Source organism: Chaetodon auriga, chromosome 16, assembly GCF_051107435.1.
Source record: "Chaetodon auriga isolate fChaAug3 chromosome 16, fChaAug3.hap1, whole genome shotgun sequence".
Classification (NCBI taxonomy): domain Eukaryota; kingdom Metazoa; phylum Chordata; class Actinopteri; order Chaetodontiformes; family Chaetodontidae; genus Chaetodon; species Chaetodon auriga.
Window position 1 is genome coordinate 11,676,280 of NC_135089.1, and position 11,249 is coordinate 11,687,528.

At 43.6% G+C, this 11,249-nt stretch overlaps 1 protein-coding gene across 3 annotated transcripts; it reads left to right on the forward strand.

Annotated features, from left to right (window-relative positions):
- The first annotated feature begins 17 nt into the window (after window positions 1-17).
- On the forward strand, window positions 18-8,443 carry gaa (alpha glucosidase). Of its 3 annotated transcripts, XM_076752418.1 has the most exons (21): window positions 18-620; window positions 716-867; window positions 1,423-1,588; window positions 1,926-2,022; window positions 2,159-2,278; window positions 2,519-2,637; window positions 2,813-2,944; window positions 3,159-3,269; window positions 3,392-3,505; window positions 4,045-4,129; window positions 4,299-4,416; window positions 4,531-4,664; window positions 4,870-5,021; window positions 5,187-5,335; window positions 5,418-5,559; window positions 5,674-5,772; window positions 6,351-6,515; window positions 6,694-6,846; window positions 7,019-7,057; window positions 8,126-8,226; window positions 8,333-8,443. In XM_076752418.1, exons 1-21 carry the CDS (start codon window positions 120-122, stop codon window positions 8,409-8,411), a joined length of 2,928 nt encoding a protein of 975 aa, XP_076608533.1. In that variant the 5' UTR covers window positions 18-119; the 3' UTR covers window positions 8,412-8,443. The 3 variants fall into 3 exon arrangements, with proteins under 3 accessions (XP_076608533.1, XP_076608534.1, XP_076608535.1); XM_076752419.1 differs by lacking the exon at window positions 7,019-7,057; XM_076752420.1 differs by lacking the exon at window positions 8,126-8,226 and having other exon boundaries at window positions 8,333-8,404.
- The last annotated feature ends 2,806 nt before the right edge of the window (window positions 8,444-11,249 follow it).

Genomic DNA, 11,249 nt, shown 5'->3' on the forward strand with positions numbered 1-11,249 from the left:
TTAGCTACATGTCCATAATAGCTCTTTGTAATAGATACAACTCACTCTGCTACTGAATATTTACTCGACACGAAGCACCAGAGGTTCACCTCAGGTGCCCTTTGACGTCTGCTGAGGTTATGGCGCTGTTGTCTCACTGGGCTGCAGCTGCGCTCCTCCTCGCCTATTTGTCTGCCAGACTGGTTAATTCAGCCTCTGCTACGCGAAGTGAGACCAAAGCACACGAAGTGCTCGTTAGTAATAATCCAGCAAAACCTCACAACAGTTCAGATGAGACAGGGGGAGTGCGCCCAGGAGGCTCCCAGGACGCTGATACTCACAGAGGGACCCGCTGCGCCATGGCCCCGGAGAGCCGCTTTGACTGTGCCAGGGACAGGCTCCTCGGCCAGACAGAGTGTGAAGAGAGGGGGTGCTGCTACGCCCCTATGCCTGACTCTGCAGGACCACCTTGGTGCTTCTACCCCAGTTTGTACCCTGGCTATAAAATGGGTCCCTTGACTCCCACCGCGCGAGGACAGGCTGCCACCCTGACGCGCTCCACCTCCTCCTACCTCCCCAGAGACATCTCCTCTCTACATCTAGAAGTCATAGAGGAATCTGCAGGCTGCTTACACCTCACTGTGAGTGCCCCATACGCTGTTTTTCAGCTGAAATCATTTAAAAAGACATCATGAAGGAAATGCAAATGGTGAACTGATGTTTGTTTTCTCTCAAGTTAAAGGATTTATCGTCTCAGCGATATGAAGTGAAGCTCCCAGCTGGTGTTCCTCAGAGCAAAGCTGATCCCAGAGATGCTCTCTATACCACTGAATACCAGCCTGAGCCATTTGGCTTCATAGTGCGGCGAAAATCCAGTGGAAGAGTGATGTGAGTGCTTCTTTTCAGTTTTAATCTACGCAGGATGCATTATATAGATGTACTTACTTAGATATACTTTTGGTTCATCAGCTTGTGCCCAGTACCATCTTCATACATACATACAGTTCAGTTTATATAGTTTTTGCTTTTCATTTTACATTTATAACATATATTTCTATGTCAGTTTTAATGTAGGACTGCAAATGTCAGTGGTGGAGGAAGTCTTCAGATCCTTTACTTAAGTAAAAGTAACTAATACCACACTGTAAAAATACTCCGTTACAAGCAAAAGTCCAGCATTAAAAATGTTACTTAAGTAGAAGTATGTGAGTATTTATACACAAGGAAAATGTCCTTTAAGTATTAAAAGATATTTTCATTATGGATTAATCTGCTGATTATTTTCTCCATTAATTGGTTGATTGTCTGGTTTATACAAATACTGAGAACTACTATAATATTATATAATATAACCTCAGAGATAAACATCTAGAGGAATGAACTACTTTGAGTCTGGGGTAACACGTGATCCTCGTGTGGTGCATGTTTGTCCGTCCCGTCCAGTGTGAACACCACGGTCGCTCCTCTGCTGTTTGCTGACCAGTACCTGCAGCTGTCCACTGCGCTGGCCTCTTCCCTTGTGTCTGGCCTTGGGGAGCATTACACCTCCCTCCTCCTGGACCTTAACTGGACTTCACTGATGCTCTGGAACAGAGACATGGCGCCTCATGTGAGTCTGTTGTAGTGGTTCCCAGCCTGAGGGTCAGGACCCCTCCAGGGGAAATGAAACAGGAAAATAAAAAACACATTCCTGCTGCATAAATTGTTATAAAAAAATTCTAACGTATTTTGTCTTTTACCTTGGTGAAATACTGGATAGTTTAACCTTTTCCAGTCTCAAAAACCTAAATAAAACCAAACCTTGTGTGAGAAGGGAACATTGTTCTGTGGGTGCACCGCTCACAATTCAAAAGAAATACAACCTTTGACAAAGTAGTCATTGCCTGTAGTAGTCCTTCCTGTTGCATGTTCTTGTTGGAAATGTTGACACTTGTCTTCCTCTGCAGGCTGATGCTAACCTCTATGGCTCCCACCCATTCTACATAGTACAGGAGGAGGACGGCTCGGCACATGGAGTTTTCCTCCTCAACAGCAATGCAGTCGGTACCGAGCCATCTATTCCAATAAGACACACACAGCATCCCACTGCCATTTGTCTGGTTATTTTTAGATGTATAGATTTTTTTTTCTCTTTGAGAATACTTATTTTTGCTAAATATCTTCCCCAATGTCTGCGTAGAGGTGATGCTGCAGCCAGCCCCCGCTCTCACCTGGGTGGCTGTCGGAGGAATCCTGGACCTGTATGTTTTCTTGGGTCCCGACCCTCAAAGTGTTATTCGACAGTACCTCCAGGTCATTGGTAAGTCTCTTCAGCTGATTCAGTAGCACATCTGCAGGTAGCAAGAGCAACAGGCATATTGTATGTACAGACCAGGAAAAGAAATGTGTAGTTTTAAGTGGAAAACATGTAAAAGCATGTCGCTGTGTGTGCTGTGTATATGAAGGATCCCAGAGGCAACCTGGAAAAGAGTAGATGTGTTTCTCTGCTGTCATTTCTCTATTTATTAAAGGATTGCCATATCTTGTTATTTATCCCTAGGGTATCCTATGATGCCTCCCTATTGGTCTCTGGGCTTTCATCTGTGTCGCTGGGGTTACACCACCACTAATACAACCCGGCATGTGGCGCAACGTATGCACAATGCAAAGTTTCCCATGGTAAGTGAAGTACTCACAAAGCTCTGTGAGACGGAAAGAATAATTGAGGCACACGGGACGTTTTTCCTATATATGTGCATTTATTATGTTCACATTTGACCATAATCAGAGAGGTTTTATGAAGGTGTGAAAGCTGTCGTATTAATTTGAACACATTTTTTTTTTTAAATCCCAGGATGTGCAGTGGAATGATCTGGACTATGCACATGAGCGCAGGGTATTCACCTTTGACCCCTGGCGATTCGGGGACCTCCCAGAGATGGTGGAGGAGTTCCACAATCGTGGCATGAAGTACATCCTCATCTTGGTGAGACATCTTTTAACTTTAAAAAAAAAACTCACCAACTGCTGATGCTGATTCAGCTAAACTAAAACAGACAATTCATCAGTTTAAATTTGTTGAAGTATTGTGTAATTCTCTAAATGAGCATATGTAATCACTAATGATGTTGTCCAGTAGATGGCGGCAAATCTTTCTTAACTTGTGCCTGAGTCTTGTACTCCTGGTTTTCTGCCCTAAGGACCCGGGGATCAGCAGCACCAGCCCCCCTGGAACATACCCGCCCTTTGATGATGGACTGAAACGAGATGTCTTCATTAAAAATGCCACAGGACACGTCCTGATAGGGAAGGTTAGGTTTTGTTTTGTTTTGGGTTTTGTTTTTTTTTTGTTTTTTTTTTCGGGGGGGGGGGGGCGTTCTTTCCCATTGACAGGTGTGTGTATATCATGCACATTCCCATACTGTGTATCCAGGTTTGGCCGGGCCCAACAGCCTTCCCAGACTTCACCAACCCAGAGACCAGACGCTGGTGGGAGGACTGCATCAGAGATTTTCACTCTAAAGTGCCAGTGGATGGTCTGTGGATTGTGAGTATTTACATACACACACACACACACACACACACACACACACACACACACACACACACACACGCGCGCGCACACTCATGCAGTTAATTAAAGTGATAATGCAAACTCAAAAATAAAAATGTAATTCCACAATAGTGTCATAATTTTCCATTTCTGTATGTGTTATTTGGGTCAAAATGAAATGCAGCAATCCAATTTGCATTTTCATTTTCACATACTCATACTCATTCAATGACATTATTAAAATTCTAGTGACAATAACATTAGACATTTAATTTTCACTGACTTAACCTGCTCTAAAGGGGACAATGTCCTCAGTCTATTGCATTCACATTTACATATCAACATGCTCTAAAGTGGACAAAATGGAAAATGTAATTTTCTATCAACCTGAACAGCCACTGATCCTGACATTAAGAGGAATGTCAGTTTTTCAGCTCTGAAACATGTACATGGATTTGTGGTTGTTTGCTCGTCACCCCAGAATCACAGAAAGACTATTTTATCCTGTTGTTCTTCTCCCATACTCCACTCAGGATATGAATGAACCAGCCAGTTTTGTGCAGGGCTCAGTGGAGGGCTGTCCTGACAGTGATCTTGAGAACCCGCCCTACACACCCAGTAAGTGTCCTGGATCAGTGTCGCACCTTACTAGCCTTTTAAGACATACAAACATTGTTGGCTTTACACTCATAATCAGTTCATATATTTAAGTATGTTGTGTATATACCTGCAAAATATGATGCACTCATTTGTAGCCTGTGTGTCTCTCCGGCTGCTATACAAACAGGGGTGGTTGGAGGCCAGTTAAACTCAGGAACCCTTTGTATGTCGGCTCAGCAGAAGCTGTCCACTCACTACAACCTGCACAACATGTATGGACTGACAGAGGCCTATGCCACGCACAGGTGAGACCATCAGATGTGGTTTGCAGAGATCTGGGGTGTTTCACTCTTTGACTTTCTAGCCAAACTGTTTGGACTGTATACTGTATTCACCGCGCGGTTGGCTGCCATCCTCAGCGCTCTTATGAAGGTACGAGCGAAGAGACCCTTCGTCCTGTCTCGCTCCTCCTTCCCTGGCATCGGACGCTTCTCTGGCGTGTGGACAGGTGACGTCAGGAGTGACTGGGAGCAGCTTCGGTACTCCATCCCTGGTGAGGAGATGCGGTTTCTCAAAGGTCGTAATACTCTGTTGTCACGGATATGGCTCTCTCTTTGGCTCTGCTCTGGTTTTTGACAGATCTGTATGTGGTGGAATAAAAGTTTCATCCAGACCATCAGAAAGATCTTTTTTGAAGTGACCTCAGATCATTTGAGGGTTTTAGACTGACCTCTTGCACCTGTGCCCCCCCCTCCCAGCGGTGCTGCAGTTCAGCCTGTTCGGGGTTCCCCTTGTCGGGGCGGACATCTGTGGCTTCGGAGGTAACACCAACGAGGAGTTGTGTGTACGATGGATGCAGCTTGGGGCCTTCTACCCATTTATGAGAAACCACAACGACCAGGCAAACACTGTGAGACAGAGACACTGTTTTTTTTTTTTTTTTTTAGGATGTAGTGGTCTGCACTGTATGTTTTTTCCACTGTGTCTAGAGCAGTCCATCTGTTTCATGTATTATGAATAGAGGTAACTCTATCTTCTCACTGTCTGTGTGTTTCTATGTGTGTGTGTCCTACAGCCTCAGGAGCCCTATGTATTTGGGCAGAAGGCCCAGGAAGCCATGCGGAGTGTATTGAACCTTCGTTACTCCCTTCTCCCGTTCCTCTACACACTCTTCCATCATGCACACGCCTCTGCTGACACTGTGGCCCGGCCTCTCTTCATGGAGTGTGTGTCCTACTGCTGTTCTACGTAAATGAAATGATTCTGACCACGTGCTTCACTTTCTATAACTATCTGTCCCTCTTAGGTTTCCCACTGACCCTAACAGTCAGACCATAGACCGACAGTTCCTGTGGGGGAGTTCGCTTCTCATTAGCCCAGTCTTAGAGCAAGGAGCTGTAGAGCTGGCTGCTTACTTGCCCCCTGGCACTTGGTACAGCCTGCACGATGTGAGTCATTCAAACCTACACCACAATAAAACTGACACATGAGTCTTAAGCCAAAATTCAGTTTTTGTTTGCATTTCAGCATGTTCACCTGGTCATCTGTGTTTTGCTCTCTAGGGTCAGCCTTTCTACAGTAAGGGTCAATACCTGCTCCTGCCAGCCTCTCTGGACACCATCAACGTCCATGTGAGGGAGGGACACATTATCCCCCAGCAGGTGGGCGTCTGCTCGGGAGAACCTGCCTGTATGCAGCTCATTTTGTTGAGCATGGCACACAGATGAATTATGCATAAAATGTTTGAGGATGGGAAAAACCCACAATACATAATTGAAACAGGTGATACAAGTACTTAGAAGTCCTACTTATAATTTCTAACTCCGTGTAGCAGAATCATGTTTGAGGCCGGCGTAAAATAAACAGGCAGTGCACACAAGTAACTTTTCAGACAAATATTACAGTTTGCTGTCATCAGTACGGTACACCTGTTCACACTGTTAGGCTTTGTCTGATAATAGAGGCAGTTTCTTGACAGAAGATAGAAATTTGGGCCCACTTGACATATATTGTTTATTATTTTCTGTTGGACATTTTCCACTGGATATTTGCATTTTTCTAAACATAACTGCTGTATTTGAGCGGTAACCTCAGTTTTCAGTGAAATGGTTGTGACATGGATGCATTTGATCGAGTGTTGTACCAGGTTGCGTTGAAGTATAACGATCACGACATCCTGACTGACAAGTTGAAAATGACCTGAAACAAAGTTTTCTTTGACTTGTCTTTTCTTGTTAAGGAGCCTGCTTTGACAACCGCAGCCACGCGCACAAACCCTTTCTTCCTGACGGTGGCACTGTCAGCAGGCGGCTGGGCCCGCGGCGACTTGTTCTGGGATGACGGGGACAGTCTTGATACCTTTGAGACTGGAAATTATTGTTACGTTATCTTCATTGCTGGACAGGTAGGGCCAAGATGAGTGATATTTGCATTGGGAAAAATGACAAGGAGATGTTTTACATGTTATTGCACTACTACTTGATTCAAAAGTCCCTTTACTGAATGATACAATTAAGTATAAATGCTTACTGTTCTCTTGTGCTACCTTTAGACAAAAAAAAAATTATAATGGTCTTCTTCAGTCTCAGGTAGTGAGTGATCCTCTCAAGCTGAATGGGGCCCTGGCCGGTCTTGTGCTGGGGGGGCTGCAGGTGTTCGGGGTGCCCTCACCACCCTTCTATGTACTAGCCAATGGGGACAAAGTCAGGGATTTCACATACCGCAGTGACACCAAGGTGAGTTCTTGTGACTCAGCACTGCTTCCTTTGATGTTTGTCTTCCTCAGGAGGATAATGATGTCATTCTGCAGATAAGAGTCAGTGTGTTTCTCCTCCCTTCTCCCTCATCATGTCTGTCATCTCTCAAACCACTCCATCAGTTCAACTCTGTGTCTTTCTCTTCCCACAGGTTTTGACAGTGACCAGCCTGGCTTTGCCAATGTCAGAGGTGTTTACAGTCCAATGGGCTCTCTGATGCACTGAAATTATTCCCCCAGACTTTCTGGGAGCCTTTGCATTATTTTTTTCAAAATGCACTCAACGCTTGCTTGTCCTCTTTGTCTAAATTAGAAAGTAGTGCTTTGTAAGCAGCTGGTTTTTAATAATGTGATATCAAACCAAAGCCACCATCACCTTGTATCTGTTTTTTCTTGCTAGGTCATTTGTTCCTCTAACTGCTACACTGAATCAAGAAAACTGTTTGCAATCTCTTTTGTGTTTTTAAAACCATGTTTGTACATCTTTCTTACTGAAAGGCATTGTAAATAAGACCGCTGAAAAGAGGTATATTTGTCTACAGCACTCATCAGGAGGTTTGCTTATTGTTAATCATGATTTTCCAAAGATGTTTGATATACTGACTCACGCTGCCTTCATTCATATTTATCTGAAATGAGATGCATTTTGGCAACATATATCATTACTTTTGTCAACATAATAGTTTTACAGAATTGGACAGAAAACATCTAATTGGGCTACACATTTAAAGCCAGCTTCCCTGAGGATACTGCAGCTGTGTTAGCTTCAGTTTTATCATAGTTTTTAGTGGATGTGTGTATTTGCCCCCGATCTATAGCGTTTGCATGTACCGCCATCATTGTACAGTATATATTGAATAAATATAGAAATTATATACTGTATTCAAAACTAATATATAATTTGAGAGTTTGAAGGGTTTAAAAAAAAACTCAGTTTGAAGGTTGTAGGCAGTAAATTGTTTTTAATGTAGTGAGGAGAGAAATTATTTATTGCCCAAACTAAAACGGGTTTGAAATGGACAGGTAAAGCTGGCAGCTGTGTGACAGGATGCTCCGAATCCAGCTCTGGTCCTGATGATGGACCAACTGCATTCAAGCATTTGCCTGTGACCTTTAAAACGTCACTTATGATGAAAAAGGGTCGGATGATGACTTGGGTTAATATAAAATGTATGTACTTTAATTTTAGCGTGCAGTCATCCTCTGATGTCCCTCCGTTTTTTCGATCTGAAATCTAAAATTCCCGGTTTGTGTGATAGAAAAAGCCTTTGACATTCCGGAAGCAGCGAGATTTGGGGGATTGGTCTGTGGGTGAGCTGTCAAGTCAAGCTAGACACAGACAACCAGGCAGTTGCAGGAAGTAAGAAAAATTCGACTTACAAATTAAAACACCAACACCGCGCTGTGTCAATGAGAGTTATTTTTTATTTTGAAAGCTACAACCGGAAGTGTGTTTTTTACTGTAGGGAGAGCAGCAGTCAAACGTGTGGTGTCACTGTCGGAAAACACTGGGATACAAACAAGACTACAACCCCTAACAGCTGAGCTAAATCCGGGAGAAAGGCGGTGAAACGACGCCGGTTCACGCTGCTCGGTCCCCGGCTGCCCGCTGAGATGGATGTCCGACATGGGCTGTAGACTTCTGCGGCGGGACTGAAGGTGAGCCGCTTGGCCCCGTTTCTCTCTACAGGCTGCTCTGCTATTCATTCATTTCTCCTGCTGGAACAGGTGTGTACACCGACAGTCAAGAACGACACGTTTCTCCGGTACGAGCCACTAATGTAACGTTGTGTTTTGTATCAAAACAAACTTTAAAGTTGCCTGTTAACGCGGACACCGTCAAATGTAACTAGCTAAGGGTTTCGGCCATGGTCTCGGCAGCTAAACTAAAATATTTATGTTGTATGTGGTACAGATACGAGTCCTCGCTCGGGCCAAAAACATAGATATATGAGTCCGGGCCTGTGTAAAAATAGTGCTGTGGTGGCACAAGCCTTGTCCCATCCTCCCTCTCCTGTCAGACGGATGCTGCCTGTCAGACTGATGGAGCCCCCGACATTAAGGCACACCTCTGCCACCCAGGCTCCACTGTGACGGACAGTGGAAGACCACCTCCAATCAGCCTTTTTATTTTGGTAGATTTGACCCACGGTATGGTCTCACACCTGTCACCTCAATGCACAGGAGACACTGACTGAACAGTTAAATGTAAACACCTGTGCATTGTCCTGCAGTTCAATACAACAGGGTTTTTTTGGGGGGGGAGGGTCAGTATACTGATCAGGACTCTTCAGGCTGTAGTTGGTGGTGTTTTTGTGTTGGATTGCACTGCTGTGTCAGGTGTTTTTACTTTTCTCCACTACACAGGTGAAGGAGGTAGAGGTGGATTGCCTGACCGCAGCTTCAGGTGGACACAGACACTGATATTTGAGAGTTTAAACACTGATGATTTTTACATGAGACACCCACCATGAACAGTTACAACAGGCATCCTTTGACTTTCATCATTAAATCAATCTGTCCATGCAGAGTGGGACATTTCATAGCTGAAAATGAAACATGTGGCACTGCGGTAGACAGTTTCTATCATAGTTACTATTTCTTTTGTCTCCCGCCTCCAGCGTTTCTTGTTGCTTATCAGTTGACATGCTGATAAGTTAATTTTGTCCTATATATCCGCCCAGTGAGTATATGCAGGGTCAAACAATTTAAGGAAATAATCACAAATCTAAGCACAACAATAGTATGTAATCATGGAAATCATCATATAAACACCAATAATAGTTACATCGCTCAGTACCAGCTGGTGGTTGCAGGACTTATATTTACTAGCTTATTTTTAACCTCCTGTTCAGATTATGTATTTAGGGCACACTATGTATAACTTTATGAAATGAAGCTCAACGCAACACTCCTCCTGCACAAGAAATATGTTTTATATGCTTTAATATGTATCTCCAGACGTAGCAAAGCCTTAAAAGTCCACACACTCTCACAGAGTTTCCTCATGACTTATGCAGCGTTTGCAAAGTCCACAAAAACCTTGTTTTTCAGGCTTCTTTGTGGCTAGTCTCCTTTCAGCTGCCCCAGGCACGTCGCTATACAGTGCAGTTCTGTATTAGCTCCTCTATTCAGATGTCAGCGTGACAGCTTAATTAATGTAGCCCAGAGGTGAGAAGCTGAGACTCTGGAAGTTTGTGGCTTACGTAGCCACAGTTAAACTTCTGCGATGTAGGTTTCAAGTTCTTATTTAAAGTAGTCTGCAGGCCAAAGTGAGACTAGTTTGGGGATGTGAGTCTTTTGATAAAAGGTCAGAGAGGAGAGGCGGAGTGGGAGCACACTGAGGCGTTGACAGCATAAAAGATGAATGTCCTTTAACAGCCGGCCTGAACGAGCCCTATCAAACTGACCCGAGTGGCCCTGTAATCACATACAGACCAAAATAACCACCGCAGGGCAGCACAGCAGCAAATGTGTTATTACTGTTATGAGGCTACTGGAAACAGCTGTGTGTCGTGTTGAAGATCCCATCCAGTCATTACGCACATCACGTTCAGGTGGCGTGTTTGTCACAGTGAGTGTCGAGCAGGGAGTCACAGTTTGCGCACCAGGGCTGCAGCTAGCCGGTATTTTCATTGTTGATTATTTGCTGATTGTTAGGTATATAAAATGTCAGAAAATGGTGAAAAATGTCAAAGATTCTTTCCCAAAGCCCAAGATGACGTCCTCAAATGTCTTGTTTGGTCCACAACGCGAAGATGTTCAGTTTACTGTCGTAGAGGAGTAAAGAACTGGAGAATATTCACATTTAAGAAGCTGCAATTGGAGAATTTTGACTTTTTTTCTCTTAAAAAATACTCATTGATTTATCATTTATCAAAATAGTTTTAGATTGATTTACTTGTTGCAGCTCTAATGTGGACGCCTGGTTTGTCTTATATAAACGTGGGTTAGTCAAGTGTTACTTTGAAACAGTTAACATGCAGAGAGCCCTGCGGCGGCTAATATTCAGCCGTAGTCTAATGTTGTGACTTGTGGATTGAGAAGCAGTTACTTAATATTTTGTCTTCCTGTTTTAGATTGATTGTTTTGGTCGTTTATCAAGCACAAATGCTGACATTTACTGTCTTCAGCTTCTTAAATGTGACGGTTTTGTCATTTGCTTTGGTTTATATCATTTTAAATGGAATGCCTTTGGATTTTTCGGACTGTTTGTGAATAAAAAAAGATGTGAAAATACTTCCTTGGGCTCTCAGACCTCATGAAGGGCATTTTTCACAATTTTCTGACATCTGATAGACTAAACGATTGAATAACTTAGTTGCAGCCCAAGATTATTGACATCTGCAAGAAACAGCAGCCCCTTTTTACAACATGTACTGT

What these genes read in the sequence shown, in the direction of transcription:
- gaa (XM_076752418.1), top strand. Translation starts at nt 120, where the DNA reads ATGGCGCTGTTGTCTCACTGGGCTGCAGCTGCGCTCCTCCTCGCCTAT. An exon ending in ACAGAGACATGGCGCCTCAT is followed by an intron (nt 1,589 to 1,925) that starts GTGAGTCTGTTG and finishes CTTCCTCTGCAG; the next exon opens with GCTGATGCTAACCTCTATGG. An exon ending in GACACATTATCCCCCAGCAG is followed by an intron (nt 5,773 to 6,350) that starts GTGGGCGTCTGC and finishes TTTCTTGTTAAG; the next exon opens with GAGCCTGCTTTGACAACCGC.